The 17,152-nt window shown below is 35.5% G+C and overlaps 1 protein-coding gene across 50 annotated transcripts in view; it reads left to right on the top strand.

The window, feature by feature from the left end:
• TBC1D5 (TBC1 domain family member 5) overlaps positions 1-17,152 on the top strand; it is a 562,606-nt gene that overhangs the window by 472,705 nt on the left and 72,749 nt on the right. For all 50 annotated transcript variants that reach the window (XM_078354367.1, XM_078354358.1, XM_078354366.1 and 47 more), the window contains one exon: positions 13,047-13,303. In XM_078354367.1, the coding sequence (XP_078210493.1) occupies positions 13,047-13,303 (257 nt within the window). The remainder of the gene's footprint in view (positions 1-13,046; positions 13,304-17,152) is intronic.

The raw sequence follows: 17,152 nt of genomic DNA, 5'->3' as shown, positions 1-17,152 counted from the left end.
TGTCGTTTCAGGCTTTTTGAATGAGCAGGAAAATGTCAATTCCCATTTTTAAAAAGAAATGTGCAACTAAGTTAAATCAGAGCACAGTGAATATTATCCGTACATGTAATGGAAAATCTATCACTAAAATACCTAGGCAGTTGCTTTTAAAGACTTAATTATAGCAATCCATGGTGAAGCAGAGAAGAGAAATCAGGCTTCTTGATTTTTAGAGATATTCTTATCCATGAAATCATATGTCATCTTTGCATCCTCTTTCCTTATTTGGATATGCAACACAAATAAAAGCCCATTGCCATAAATGTAGCAGGTATTAGCCCCCTGCTTTCCAGGTGTGTGCCTGTCTCGTATCTAACCTTTACTTTGCTTCTGGGGAGGTTTCCCATGAGTATATATATTCCCTCTAAATTATCATTACTTCCCCTTTTTCTTGACAGCCCCAATGCACCAACTCTTTAGTAGCCTCCAAACAGCCAAGAAAATAGTAGCAAAGCCAATTATGGCTAAAGAGCCAAGCCTGGTGAAAGCATCTTAGGCCTTAAATAGCTAAACAGGAATTTTATCAATGGTTGCACAGCTACAGTGGTTTTTTTTTTTTTAACCACAAATAAAAGAGTAGATCATGATGAACAAATTTCCAGGGAATAATATGGGTTATAAGGGCTACGTGTAGAAGTGGAAGAAATCTTTGGTAAGATTATCAAGCTTGTTTCCATTCATACTTCCTCACTGATGACTAAGGGAATCCAAGCACTTTTGCCAGTGCTTGATCATTAATAATTAATTTCCTAATAGGAAAGTTAAAAATGGTACTTTTTGTTGCTTCAATTTTCATTTCTTGGACTAATTGTGGATTTGAACTGCCTTGTAAATGTTTATTTCCTGTTTGCAATTCTTTCATTTACTGCCAGCAAGACAAACATTGAGTTCATATTTTAATGCAAGAAACAATCAAAATACCCCACAATAATTTCTTGAAGCTAAAAATAACAGCAGGAAGTGAGAATTGCTATGAAAAACACAAAACCAATAACAAAGCAAAGAGACAGAGTAAAAGAGTTCATTATTTTAGATAGAGTAGTCAAAGTGAGTTTCTCCAAAAAGATACTATTTGAACAGAGACTGAATAGTGAGTGAGCCACATGGTTCTTGGGGAAGAACATTTCCTGGTATAGGGAAATGCAAGTACAAAGCTTCTGAAGTGGAAAAATGATTCTGTCCTTGAGGAATAGTAATCAGGCCAGTATGGCTGGAGCCCAGTGAACAAGAGGCGAGGGTGGTAGCAAATGAGATTAACAGCAAATGAGGTTGGAGAGATAGTAGGAGGCTAGATCATGTAGGGCTTGCCTTAGAGGCCGTTGGAAAGGATTAGGATTTTATCCTAAGATTTTGAGGAATTCATTGAAGGTCTCAGAGTGGTGGAATGATATGAACTGACTTAAATCATTCTGGCGGCTGTATGGAAAGTAGTCTCTAAGGAGTAGAGGAAACAGAGACTATTTAGGAGATGAACAGCAAGACCAGCCATGATCTGGTAACATGGTATTAGCAGTGCAGAGAGAGAGAAGTGATTTGTTTCAGTATATATTTTGACCAGGATTTGCTGATGGACTTGATGTGTAACGTAAGAGAAAAAAAGGAGTCAAGGGCAATTCTAACTTAGTATTATTACAAGCACTGGGTAACTGGGTATTATCACAAGCACACCTCGTTTTATTGCATTTTTTACATATTGAAGATTTGTAGCAATCCTGCATTGGCAAGTCTGTCAGCACTGTTTTTTCAGTAGCATGTGCTCACTTTGACTCTGTCATATTTTGGTAATTCTAGCACTATTTCATACATATTCATTATTATACTGGTTATGATCTGTGATTAGTGACCTTTGACATTAATCTTGTCATCATTTTGGGGTACCATGAACTGCACCCATGTAAGGCAGCAAATTTAATAATAAATATTGTGTGTGCTCTGACTGCTCCACCAACTGGCTCTTTCCTCATCTTTTTCCCTTTCCTTGGGCCTCCCTGTGCCTTGAGACACAGTAATATTAAAATTAGGCTGTATTATGCCATTTTTGTGTTACTATAAAGAAATAGCTAAGGCTAGGTAATTTATAAAGAAAAGACGTTTGATTTGCTCCCAGCTTTTCAGGCTTTACAAGCCTGGTGCCAGCATCTGCTGGGCTTCTAGGGAGGACTCCGGGAGCTTTTACTCATGGTGGAAGGGGAAGCAGGCAGGCATGTCACATGGTGAGAGCAGGAGCAAGAGAAGAAGGGGCAGGTCCTACACATTTTAAAATAACCAGATCCCATGTGAACTCAAAGCAAGAGCTCACTTATCACCAAGGGGAAGGCACCAAGCCATTCATGATGGATATACCCCTATGATCCAGACACCTCTAACTAGGCTCCATTGTCAACATTGGAGACCACATTTCAACATGAGATTTGAAGGGAAAACATATTCCAACCATATAATAGGCCAATTAATTACTGTATAGTAGCTTCTAAGTGTTCAAATGAAAGGAAGAGTTACACATCTCTCACTTTGTATCAAAAACTGGAAATGTTGAAGCTGAGTTCTAGAAAGGCATGTCAGAAGCTGAAATGGGTCAAAAGCTAGGTCTCTTGCACCAAACAACCAAATCATGAAAGCAAAGGAAAAGTTGTTGAAGGAAATTAAAAGTACTACTCCAGTGAACACATGCATGATAAGACAGTAAACAGCCACGGCACATGTATACCTGTGTAACAAACCTGCACATTCGGCACATGTACCCCAGAACTTAAAGTAAAATTTTTAAAAAAGGAAATTAAACAGGCTTATTGATGATATGGAGAAAGTTTGAGTGTTCAGAATACACAATCAGACCAGCCACAACATTCCTTTATGCCAAAGCCTAATCTAGAGCAAAGCCCTAACTCTTCAATTCTATAAAGGCAGAGGGGGTGGGGAAGCTGCAGAAGAAAAGTTGGAAGCTAGCAGAGATTAAGAAGATTTAGGGAAAGAAGTTGTATCTATAACATTAAAGTACAAGGTGAAGAAGCAAGTACTGGTATAAAGGCTGCAGCAAGTTATCTATCCAGAAAATGTAGTTGTGATAATTGAGAAAGGGGCTGGGAACACTAACAACAGATTTTCAATGTAGAAGAAGCAGCCTTCTATTAGAAGATGCTGCAAAGGACTGCTAGAGAGGAGGAGTCAGTGCCTGGCCTCAACATTTCAAAAAGCAGGCTGTCTCTCTGTGACATTGTCGAGACCTACTGTTCAGAAAAAAAATGTTCCTTTCAAAATACTACTTCTCACTAACCTAGTCACCCAGGAGCTTGACCCAAGCATTAATCAAGGGAATTAATGTTGTTTTCATGTCTGCTAATACAGTATCTGTTCTGCAGCTCATAGATGGAGGAGTAATTTTGTCTCACAAGCCTTATTATTTAAGAAATACATTTCATAAGGCTAGTGCTGCCATAGATGCTGATTCCTCTGTTGGTTCTGGAAAGTAAATTGAAAATCTGGAAAGGGTTTACCATTCTAGATGCCATTAAGAATGTTCATGATTCATGGGAGGATGTCAAAATGTGAACATTAACAAGAGTTTGAAAGAAGTTGATTTAGAAGAAATTGATTTCAACCCTCATTGATGACTTGGAGGGATTCAAGACGTTAGGCGGGGCACAGTGGATCACTCCTGTAGTCCCAACACTTTGGGAGGCTGAGGCGGGTGGATCACCTGAGTTCAGGAGTTCAAGACCACCCTGGCCAACATGGTGAAACCTGTCTCTACTAAAAATACAAAAATTACCTGGGTGTGGTGGCAGGCACCTGTAGTCCCAGCTGCTCGCAAGGCTGAGGCAGGAGAATCGCTTAAACCCGGGAGGCAGAGGTTGCAGTGAGCCAAGATTGTACCACTGCACTGCAGCCTGGGTGACAAAGCAAAACTGCATCAAAAAAGAAAAACAAAGACATCAGTGGAGGAATTAACTGCAGATAGGGCGGAAATAGCAAGAGAACTAGAATTAGAAGTGGAGCCTGAAGTTGTGGCCAAATTGCTGCAATCTCAATAAAACTGTAACGGATGAGGAGAGTTTACTTCTTATGGATGAACAAAGTGGTTTCTTAAGATGGAATCTACTCCTGGTAAGTATGCTGTGAACATTGCTGAAATGCCAGCAAAGCATTTAAAATATTACATAAGCTTGGTTGATAAACCAGCAGTAGGGTTTGAAAAGATTGACTCCAATTTTGAAAGAAGTTCTACTGTGGGTAAAATCCTATCAAATAGCATCATATGCTATTGAGAAACCTTTCTTTAAAGGAAGAGTTGATCAGTGTGGCCAACTTCATTGTTGTCTTAAGAAATTCCCAGAGCCACCCCAACACTGAGGAACTACCACCCTGATTAGTCACAAGCCATCAACATTGAGACGAGACCCTCTAGCAGCAAAAACCTTAAGACTCACTAAAGGCTCAGATGATCATTAGCATTTTTTGGCAATATTTTTTTAATTAGGATTTTTCCTTTTTTGACATAATCTCATTGCACACTGAATAGACTACAGTATGACTTTTATATTCACTGGGAAACCAAAAAATTTGTGTAATTCACTGTTGGAATACTTGCTTTATTACAGTGGTCTAGAACAGAACTCATAATATCTCTGAGGTTTGCCTGTACAATTTTTCAGTTGTCCTTTCCCAGTGGAGTGCTTAATTCTCTCAGCAAGATGTATGACAACACATGCAGAGTGTTGCTAAGTAGGGATGCTCACCTAAGATTTGGTGTCCCCCAGGGTTTTTTATTGGGGGTCAATTATGACCCCCAATAAAATGCCCATGTAACTCACCTTACCTACTTAGTCTCTAGTTCCTGTCCCCAGGAGTCAGACTGATATAGTGTGGCCCAGGACCCAAGTGAACAAAAGCAGATGTTTACAGTAAGTCCCGTTGTTAGTATAAACAATTTGGTATGACTCAAGGCCCAGATATGCAAGAACACTCTTACCAGGCAGAATATTCCAAAGGCTTAGAGGTTATCTCCCAAGAGTCAGTCAAGGGCAAGTCCTTTGAAAGGTACAGGCGTTAGGCAGCAACAGGTATGCTGAGTTAACCCTTTACAGTCAAAGATAGTCTCTTGTTTTTGTCTAAAAGTTGTGTGGTGTTACCATTTGTATTAAATTTATGATCCACCTCAAATTAATTTTGTGTGTAAAATGAGGTAAAGATTGAGGTTCACCTTTTTCCATATAGAAATCCAGCTGTTTGGCATCATTTGTTAAAAAGTTTTTCCTTTCTCCACTAAGGTAAATTGGATCCTTGGTAGAAAATCAACTGGCCATATATATGTGATCTATTTCTGGATTCTATTCTTTTTCTAGTAACAGTGGCTTAATTATATAGCTTTATAGCAAGTCTTGATTTTAGGTAGGCTGGGTTCTCCAACTTTGTTTTATTATTTTTACTATTCTAGGTCCTTTGCATTTTCATACAAATTTTACAATCAATTTTCCAATTTTTATTAAAGTTGTTGGGATTTTGATTGGAGTTACATTTAATATGTATATCAATTTAGAAAGAACTAATACTTAAATATCATTGAATGACCTAATCCATGAATATGGGCTATCTTATCCTTTAGTCAGGTCATCTTTAACTTCTCAGCAGTTTTATAGTTTTTTAATTAAGAAAAAATACATCCCTCTGTTTTCCTCCATCTAATCTGTTCCTTCCTTATGCCTGCATTTTAAAACGTGACTGTTTCATTTTGCACATGTGAATGTTTCTTTATATTTTATTGGCCTCTGTACCCCTGCCTTCAAACCATAACAGTTAATTCTTGATATATGTTTACTGCAGCTGTTTTTTTTTTAATTAGGAAAACATATAGTGATTCTCAAAGTGGGAAAAGAGAGGTGAAGAAGGCAAAAACTTCCCACTGTATGAACATTTCAGGATTATATTCTCTTCCCTTCTCATGTGTTAGCCTAGGCCAGAAAATCTCTAACCCTCTAGAGATGCTGCTAGTGTAAACCATGATTATTTATGGGAATGATTTAATATCCCTCAGATACAGGTGAGAAAATAAATTAATTCAAAACTACCACACTCAAAATAGAAATCAGCATTTCTTCCTATATGTATGTCTTGAGAAGTTTAGTGATTTGATGCATCTTGATTAATGCATAATAGATTGTTATTTGTTATGTTAGTTTAACCAACATTATAAATCGTATGTAGACCCAATTAGGTAAGCCCCACAGTCTAGCTTATGTTCACTCTTTCACCAGAGCCAACCTTTCTATTCCTAACAAAGACGACTCCTTTTGCTGCTCATCATATAGACAAAAATTTGCCTAATGTATGAAAGAATTCATGTTTATAGCTGAAAGCAAACATGTTTCCCTTGAATTTCAACTCTTAAGGAATACGTAATGACAAGCTAACTTTTATCGTTTAGTTTTAATGAAGCTCTCTAAGAATCTAGAGTTCCTTGAGATAAGGAGTGAGTTCACTTTCTAAGATAACAAAGCTCACAATATGGCAAGCAAATTAAAATTAGATATAGAAGTCTTTCATTGAAGTAAATTTGAAACACTTAATTTCAGAATTAACAGAATTAAGCACTTTAGAGACATTCATTTCACAGAATTCAAAACCTTCAAGTTACAGAATTTTTTTTTTGAGACTGGGTCTTGTTCAGTTGCCCAGACTGGAGTGCACTGACGTGATCACAGTTCACTGCAGCCTTGACTTTCAGGCTCAAGCAGTCCTCCCACCTTAGCCCCTCAAGTAGCTGGGACTACAGGTGCACACCACCATGTCTGGGGTTTTTTTTTTTTTTTCATTTTTGTAGAGATGGGGTCTCACTATATCACCCAGGCTGATCTTGAATTCCTGGGCTCAAGCAGCTGTCCTTCCTCAGCCTCCCAAAGTACTGGGATTATAGGGGCGAGCTACCATACCTGGCCTCTAACTTATGGAATTTTTAAGTATATCCTGATTATTACCTTAGATGTTAGAATCATCTTGAAAGTATTATATTGTGACTCTGATGAATGTTTTAAGCTTCCAAATAGATTGATATCTATGAGCATGGAAGAAATAAATATAAACAATAATCCACTCAGCAGATCAATAATGACAGCATTAGGAGTATACAGGGGTGCAAAGAGAATATTGTTCCTGTCTCCAAACTAGAGATACATAGATATATGTTTAGTGGCATCAGTTTATTTTTTCCAAGTATCATACTACATTAAATGTGTTTATGGTAGGAAAAAAGTATAGGTAGAACAATTTCAGAAAGTGATAGAAAAAAAATGAGACTATAAAAGAAAGAAAAGGGAAAAGAATCGAAAAGAAAGATCTTGGAAGGAAGATAGAGGAGGCAGGAAGGGCAGAAGGAATGGAATAGAATCTGAAGGTGAAAATAAGGACAGAGGGCAAATAGGCACTTTCATTTGGAGATGGGGTTTGACTGACATTTCTCAAGGTCCTACACTAGTCTACAAGCCTCTTATTTGGTCCTTTTATCTGAATGATGTGATAAATGTGACAATAGATGCCATTTGGCACTGCAGATCACAAACAGAGTTGAGAAGGGCCTTTCCTTTAATACCGTCTCTCAGGCATGCCAGGACTAGGAAGACTGTACCTAAAGATTATTTTTCAGTCTCTACTTTTATAGTTTCAGGATTGGAGCAGTTACTTTTGTAAATGAAGTCTGTTTTATCACTAGATAACATTTCCTATGTCATAGCTTTTGTAACTCTCTTTTTTAACTTTTGTAACTCATCTCATTTCTAAGCCACACCAAAAAAGGGCTGCTTTGCCTGGTGGCATCCCTCACATTATTGTATGTAGGACTTATTCCTCAGGTTTTTCAGCCATTCCTCTTCCAGCATAGTTTTCAGCTTCTCTACTGTTCCACTCCATTTGTAAACACTACTCAATTCTTTTAGAAATTAATGCATTGTCAAAAGCTAACTGTCAGAGTTATACAGTATCTTCTGCAATATAAGGACTCATCTAGTATTAATGCAGCACAAAAATCTTAATTTTCTTCAGTATCATCCCTGTGAGCTTATATTAGTCTTGTCAGCCAAACCAAATCCAATCAAAACATTAATGTTTGGAAGTTTTGAATTGTTTTTAAATTTAAACTTATGTTTCCACGTCTTATTGTTCTGTATGTAATGTGCAATTATAAAAAGTTTTAAAATAGTTGCATAAGTTTTTATTTATCTTAGTTAAATTTTATGTTTAATCTTTCATGCTAGCCTGTAGAGATTATTTTAAATTTTGATTTTTTTAGTCTTTATGTGTACACATTTTGGAGGTACAGTGTGCCATATCATACATGTATACAATATGTAATGTTCAAATCAGAATAATTAGCATATCTGTCACCTCAAAGATTCATCATTTACTTTGTGTTTAAAACATCCAAAAAATTTTGATTCTTTTATTTGACATATTGGGTATCTCTTTAGCCTTTGGTCTGAAATTCAATAAGCACATATTTTCATTCTTCAAGTCACAAAATTGTAGTTTTCTATTTAAAAAGTACCTAAAATATCATAAAATTCAGCTCCCTTATTTTAGGATAAGGAAACTTGGGTTCAGACAGGATAAATAACTCTCTGATGGTTACACAACTCATTAACAGAAGGTTATGACCATCCTAAAAGATGGATTGGTAGAAAGTCTGTGAACCATGTCTGAGACACATATAATCACCAGAAACACTTGGTGGGTGCTAGAATATTGAACAATACACTTGGGGTACAATTGTTCAACTGCATGTGAGCATGCATTATTCTTCATTATTTCCACAGGTACTGACATATCTTAAAATCTATCAGACCTTTCACACTGTCAGATGAGAAGTAAAGTTGCCATGGAATAACTTGTTTTTAGTGAACCATATTGTCTACTTGTAATAAAAGATATTCATTTCTAAGTGATTAGTAAAAATATTTATCTATATCAGTTTATTTTCTAATTTGTGGTTTCTATAGTCCTTTTGCAAAATCAAAACATTTTCCCATTTCCCTTCAATATTTCCATTTTATTCAGTAAATCAAAATAAGTAATATATTGAAACACAAACCCAAATATCTGAAATTTTTAAATGTACCTAAATAATAAATGAGCCAACAAGGCTATTTAGAAAATGAAAGAAAACTTTTGTGCTATTGGGACAACCAAGCAAAAGTGTAGCTTCAAATGCTTTTATTGGAAAAGAGGGAAAATAAAGGCTGAATAAGTGAATGAATGAACCAAATATTCAATCTTGGAAAACACAAGGAAAAGAAAGAACAAAAAATGTATAAATTAGAATATAGAGAAAAATAATTTGAAATAAGTTGAAGTGATTCTTTGACAAAAATATAGCTAAGCATCTTTTTTATTGCAGCAAAGTGAAAATAAATATTAGATATTTAATATCATATTTTTAAAAATTATAGAGGAAGAAAGGAGATAAACTACGATGTTGTAAATATTTATATCCAGGAGAGAAAAGGTTGTGGAGAATTTTTATCAAAGTGATAATATGATAATGGTTTTTAAAAGCTTCAGAAGGTTTATAGAAATGCTATAAAAACAGGCCATGACTGGCAACTAAGGAGGCACTGGAGGCCCTGGAAGCTCTTTCAGTAGAGTGTGGACCAGAAAGCCAGGCTGCATGACATCAAGTGGGTAATAAGCGTCTGGGAAGAGACAGCCAAAATCACCTATTGTCAGAGTTTTAGATACTGAACATAAGGAGCTCAACAATGAATTCAGGTCAGAATTGGGTTCTGTTACAGGTATTTTGAGGAGATTCGTGGCTCCTCAGAAAATGCCCTGTTGGTACTCACTTAACTTGTTAAATGAGGTTGTATGAAAAGTAAGTCTTGGCACAATTTTAAAATAATCTCTCCTAAACAGTACTTTTTTAAATAACAGTAAATAGACAATAGTAATCAAAGACTTCAATTACACAAAATTGGTTACTCATTAGATTTGATATGCAGTGTCTTGTTAACTCCAAATTTCTCTTGCTATTTCAACACTGTTAACACATTGTACTCCATCTTTAATCCAGTCCAGTCCCTACTGTCCATCAGATCTCTGACAACTGCAAATTTTCATTAATTTAGCACACATAACTTAATCATATATATCTTAGCTATTGATAATTGTTGGAAGTTGTTTAATATTTTGCATGAAGAATGATGCTGTTCATATTGCAGATCTAAATTAGATAACTTTGACATAAAAACTGTTATGCCTAGAAAAACAGACAAGCTATGGATAGATTGCTTTCTCTGTATGACTTAGAATTGCTTATATCCTGAAGATACGTAGTCACCTTCAATCATTGTTTTGAAAAGAAATATTCTTCTAGAAGCTATGGGTAGTAGATTAGGAAGAACATGTTTAAAAAAAAAAAAAATGTTCAAAAAGGAAAACAGTGTTCATTCCCTTTTAAGAGCTATTCAGATGAAAAATGCTCAGCATAAGCTTGATCTATATGTTTTTCATGGTTATTAGTAGTAATGAAGATGCATTAACCATATTCTCTTGATAATGCTCTAGCAGCTTCTCAGTACTTTTATCAACATATAAATTTTACAACTGGCAATATGGGAATTTGACTAGTACATTTTTGTGTATAAAAAAGGGTAACAACATTATAATTTCTTAATATCTGGGAATTATGAATCCTGACTTGCAAACAAGCGAAACTAAAATGCAACAGAACTTTGGTATCATGATAACTTTACTTTATACTGTCACTCAGAGGAAGTGGGAATGTATACAAGCTGCTGAGTGGAATGTAATGCCAGAGGTGAATACCTAGTTAATCCAGAAATTATCAGTCTTTTCATTTCATTCATTCTTTTTTCTCAATAAACATACATTGAGTGCCTTCTCTGTTGATAACTTATAGTAAATGTAAAATTAAGAATGCTCTACTTCACTAGGAAGCACCTAAAAAATGAAAGTGAGTGGTGCATAATCACTTTATATCCTCATCTCCATTAGGAAATATCATTTTTAATAAATCTTGGAAGGACATTTAAATAGCTCAACTCTTTAAAGATGAAACTTGATGCTAAAGAAACAATTTGAAATTTTTTTATACTTCATTGAGTTATAATGAATAGATCTTTCTTTTATAAAGCTGAATTTCATATTTTAAATTTGATTTGTTCTACCTCCAAAGCAGTGTAAGTCTCCGATATCTAGGCCATAACATTAGCTAGTACCATTAGAGAAAACTTTATGAAAGGAAGAAGTCTGGTGTTCTTTCCTTTTTATTATAGAACTATGGATCCATTCTGTTTTATAGCAATGTCTAGTAATGCCAAGGTTATAGCTGTCATATAAAAAATAGAATTACCATGTAAGTGCTGCCAGCTAGATCTGGGAGAAGGAAATTATAGTAAAAATCAAGTTAATTAAAATCAAACAAGTAGATCTCTCAAAGTTGATTTTCAATTTTCCATTTTTATGAAAACAAAATGAGTTATTTCATTTCTATTAATGATTTGGGCAATAAAAACATAAACTTCAATATTGTCATGGAGTTGGGCTTCCTTTAAAACTAAAATAATCTATAATCATAACTGGTCTTCAACATAATAAACCTGAGACACTGCAAGATTCTCAGTCATTTGGGAATTGTTCATCTAACAGATGTTAACTTGGTGCCCGTTATTTGCCAGGCATAGTTATAATGCAGGTGCTAGGAAGGGACATAATTTGAGAGAGAGAGTAATGGTTAAGGGAGTTGATAGCTGCTGAGAGGTAGAGTCAAATAAGAATAGACCTTTGGATCTGCAATGTGAAGTAATTGGTGATCTTGAGGAATGGCTTTAGAGCAATAGCAAATAGGCACAACCAGAACTTAATGGACCAAAGACTGAGGAAGCAGAAGTGGCACCTTAATATACCTTGAAAACACATGTTATAAGCAGAGAAAGAAATGGGATGGTAACTTGAAAGGAACAAGGGTTCAGTAGAGAACTTAGTATACATATGCATATACTCACCATGGTTGTGCGCTGATGGAGATGATACAGTGAAGGAGAAAATGATGATGCAGGAGAGGAAGATGCAGGAATAACCGTCTCTGAAGGTCAGAGGAGATGGGATTCAAAGCACAAATGGAGAGGCTGGTCTTCCACTGTAGCAGGTGACAAAACAGACTGTGGGTAGATGCTGCTACCATTTAATAAATATTATTAATAAAGTACCTATGATGTACCAGGAAGTGGCAATATAGTAGTTGACAAAAATCCTTGCCCTCATGAAAGCTGCATTTGAATGGGGATTCAAGAAGGTGAATAAATGACGACCAAATAAATAAATGAAATATATAGTATGTCAGATCATGGAAAGTGCTATCAAGAAAAATGAACCAGGGATGTAGAGGAGGAGGATATGGAGAGCTGCGGCAAAGAGTAAGGATGATTCCAATTGTAGTGAACTGGGCACTTGACATAACTTCTAGGAATTTACTTCATGGCTGTCAGACACATTTATTTTCAGAATCATAAGAAATTTGGCCTAGTACCCATGTGCCAGGGCTAAGAAATCTACTCTTAGCTTCATTTCATAAGTGCCCCCTTCTGTGAGGACCCGGGGACTTGCCTACCTCTCCTTTATAGTCCAGTCACAGGTTCTAAACATATATTTATTTATGTGATTATTTGATTAATATATTTCTTCTTTACTAGACTAGAAGCTCCAGGAAGGGAACTGTGTCTATTTTGGGCAATTACATCCTCATAACCCAGCACAGCGTTGGCTCTATTTGTTGAACGAGTGAATGAAAAGTAAATAAGACTTTTCCATAAGCTATGTTTTTAAGAATTTCATTATTTTATTATTCTGTAGTAACTTTTAATTTTTACTTCTCACTTTATATAGCTGGTCTAGTAAATGACCTTTTTCAAAGCAGGCAAGGTGTGCTTTTATACCAATTAATTATGTGGAATAGATTCATCCTCTAATGTAAATAATGCCTCTCCATTTCTTTTTTTTAACAGGACCAATGCCAAAGGTGCTCCCCTGAATATGAATAAGGTCTCTAATAGCCTGATTAATTTTGGAAGAAAGTTGATTTCCCCAGCAATGGCTCCAGGCAGTGCAGGTGGCCCTGTACCTGGAGGCAACAGCAGTAGCTCCTCCTCTGCTGTGATTCCCACCAGGACCTCAGCAGAGGCCCCAAGGCATCACTTGCAACAGCAACAGCAGCAGCAGAGGCTGATGAAATCAGAAAGCATGCCTGTGCAATTGAACAAAGGTAGGAAAAAAATACTAGTAAACCCGAGGAAGCATTCACAGTGTAGCCTGGGATTTCTTCACTTGCTCTGAGGAACCAACTTCCTAGAATAGAAATTAATGCAAAACGTACTTCTTAAATATGTTATATATGATTCTTTTAAAGTTGGAATATTAGATACTGTGTTGGTCTTAATAACATTTTATGAGGTAATTTTTTTAACATTTATATCCTAGTATATTTGCAATTTTGTTCTGTAAATGCCCATATAGTATGATAGCATGAATTAACACAACACAGAAGTTGAGGGCAGTTGACTGTATTCTCTGCTAACTTTGTATAGTAATGCTTCTGACTAGAAGAGAAACCAAAATGAGACGTTCCAGTACCATGGGCTTCACTGGTCACAGCATTCATCGGTGCATTGCAGTTGTTTGGAGGAAGTGGGCCACTAGGCTTGCAGTCTCTCACCCAGCTGCTTCACTTCTAAGGAATACCAACTAGAATCTTAAGCAGGGGGGAGGGTGAAACTAAACAAAATTTCAAGCAGCCAAGATAAGTATATGAGTCTATAAACTAAAAGTTAGAACCACAGAATGTTAGAGCAGAGGATACCTGGGAGATTGTCCAATCCGTATCTCACCGGCTGAGTGACGGCACTGCTGTTGGTAGCACATTTTCTACTGGTACTCGGGTAAGCTCATCTCTGTGTCAGGGCCATTCCAGAGCTTCACCTCACTCATGTATTTTATTCATCAGAGAGCACTTCAGGTATTTTTGAAGAGTCATAATGTATTGGGTCCCCCTTTTCATAACAAACTGGAAACAGCTACATTTATTTTTAGTAGTAGGACTCTGCTAACTGTACTCTAAAAGCAAGAAGTTGTAAATGATGGCAAAAAGTATTTAAAAAGCAACCCTAAGACCTCACAAGCAGTCTGGGGACACTTAGTGTCAGAGCAGACATCCCGACCCAAGTATCATTCATGTCTTAAAGGGATCCCTCTTTATATTGGTGTTCACTAGTAAGTATTGACAATAACGTGAGTAATATTGTCAGTAAGAAGACTTTAAAACTATGTTCCATGTACTATGTTTAAGGAGATTACATTCTAAATTTGTTTCTAATTTTACATATTGGCATTTAAATTGGTTAACTTATGTTATGGACTTGCTTCCCCAATGATATAAATGTTGAGTATTATTCAATAATAAGTGTGTGTGCATGTCTGTATTCCCCTATTGGTTAAGTTATGTTATCCTTCTACTCTCTTTTTATTTGCCTACGGAAAATATTAGATTTTATATAATTAGTATTTAAATTTTTATGAGAATATTCAATTTACTCTGCATAAGAATATCTCATTGAAAATTACAATATTTTCTTTTTAACATAGAGTTGTCACAAATGATTTTTTTAAAAAGAGAACAAATCATTAGCATGCTGTAAATGTATTTTAATGCCAGGAGATATACCCATTTCCAGAATGGAAATGAATGTTATTTTACATATTTCTTAATTGTACTGTTTTATTGTTCTAAACAAATATGATTTCAATGTTGCTTTGATAACGAGCCATAGTCAGTAGTAATTCTAACTGATGGCAGGCAAATGAGTCAGAGAATCTCTTAATGTTGTAGCTTAAATTTTCTGAGGAACTAAGCCAAATGACTAGAAATATAAAGTTGTGTCTCCAAGGAAATGTCAAGTATTAATATCACACAGTAAGTGAGAAAGGAAGTACATGGAGATGGAACAATTGATGAAAACCAAGTCCCCAGTTATAAGGAGACCACAGAGCACTTAAGAAAGTATTTGGAACATGATCATCACTAGGGCATTTTAACTGATCCCTGTGCTGAAAGAAGTAGCCTTGTTTGGCATCCCTTCTATATTTTTACTTCTGGTTTGTTCTTCTCATGTCAATCTACCCAAAAAAAAAAAAAACCCAAAAACTTTCCTAATTAACTTCAGATTAATCATAAATGTTCCTGCTAATGCCCCTTCCCACATAAATGTTTGAATGAAACAAAAGGCAAACAAAAGAGTTTATAGAAGTAGAAAATAGAAGATAATGTAGTTTGCTGCTCTTCCTCTATTCATCCAGTGATGAACCCTAAGCCACACCCTGAAGCTCTCTGACCCTCGTTTCCTCACCCTGAAATAAGAGATTTGAGCTGATCCCTGGAGAGTCTCCCGACTCTAAAAATGTGTGGTTCTTTTGGTAGAATATGTATTGATTAACACTGCAGTGAAAAATACTTCTCCAATATTGGTTCTTTATGTTGTATTTCCCACACGTATTCTGCTGTGCTGTCAAACTGACAGAGCTGCAAGTGTATCACCTGGTGCCATAGATCAGTGAACACAATATTTAGCCTGTCAGGAGGCTTGCGTTGCAAAGTGATTTCTGTCTCAAAACAGAGTCATCTACTTAGTGCCTTTGAGGAAAGATAATGTAATAGCTTTTTAGTATACTCTGCTGGAAATTTGAAAGTTGTATTGAAAAATGGTTGTTTATAAAGATGAAACTGTTTATGGTTTTCATAATCAGTTAACTTTCAATTATTTGTGCTAATATAAGAGGACATTTGTGTTTGCAACCCAAACTCACATGTGTTGCTTGAAGTATATTCTGTAGTTTGTATATGTGTTGGGGTAAGATAGTGAAGGAGCAGCACAGATGTTCCCTATAATTTTTTTGGTGATATTTATATTAAAATGAATCATCAGTCTCCAAGCATATATTAATAGGTGATCTAGAAGCAACAGAGTAAAACAGGTAGCAGGCATGGAATTGAAAATCTCCTTCAAATATACAGAAAGTAGCACACATTTATCAATGAATTTAGAGTTTGCATATTATGAAGATCTGGGGTCTATTTCCACTAAAAGCTGTTTATCATTTGTTTGTGGTATGTCCCTACTTATAGATTTTATTTCAATTATAGGAGACCAAATGTGTGTACTGTTAATTGATGATGATGGTATAATTACAACTTAACAATTTCCAGGTTAGCTGGGCTGTAAGTCAGTAGTCAGAACACTGAAGATATGTCATCTAACTCAAAAATTGATTTTTTTTACTACCATATATATTATATAAAAGCTAAAGGGGAAACAAGTCTATTAATCATAAATGATTATACATAGAAAATATGATGCTTTTTTAAAATGCTTTTTTCTTTAGCTTGTTAGTCTGAAAATAGCATAGGCCTTCAGATGGTGATATATCCAGAGGATGATTCTGTTGAAGTGACTGTGCTTAGTGTTGAACTTTGTCATCCAGGAAGGAAATCAAAGAACCAAAACGTTCTCCCTCCAAATGTCAGTGCAACTCAGGTTCTTCATGAGATATCCTGTTATGCTCCTTTTCCTTTCTTATATTCTTAAAATGCACTTGGTGTTTTTTTTTCTGTTTCCTTTGTCTATATTTTAAATTGCTTTTTGAATTTGAACATGTCATTATTTTAAGCACTTACTATAAGTCCAATTTGTAAATGAAATCTTGCCTATAATAAGTATATCAAGTTAAGGGTATGCAGTTCACAGATTTATTTTTGCATGTTGACATTTATAAGTACATGTGGTAACTTAAGAAATCTTTTCATTACTTGATATGAAATTAGAACTTATTTAGGTCCTTATCACTGAAGAAGTTGGTTTCAAGTTTAGTTAAAAATAAATTTTGTCTGATATAGGAGGAAATCAATTTCAAAAGAACACCTATTTTTAAATAAATGACACATAACTTACTTTTAGATGAAAGAAAAAATATAAAATCACACCAGTATTTGTAGCATCATGAAATATGCTCAGCAAAATCTTTTGATTCCTATACTCTAGACTGGTTGAAGTTTGTTTGTGTT

The sequence above is a fragment of the Callithrix jacchus genome, chromosome 17 (assembly GCF_049354715.1).
Source record: "Callithrix jacchus isolate 240 chromosome 17, calJac240_pri, whole genome shotgun sequence".
Lineage (NCBI taxonomy): Eukaryota > Metazoa > Chordata > Mammalia > Primates > Cebidae > Callithrix > Callithrix jacchus.
Note: the sequence above shows the minus strand (reverse complement) of the source record. Positions and strands in the feature narration are given on the sequence as shown.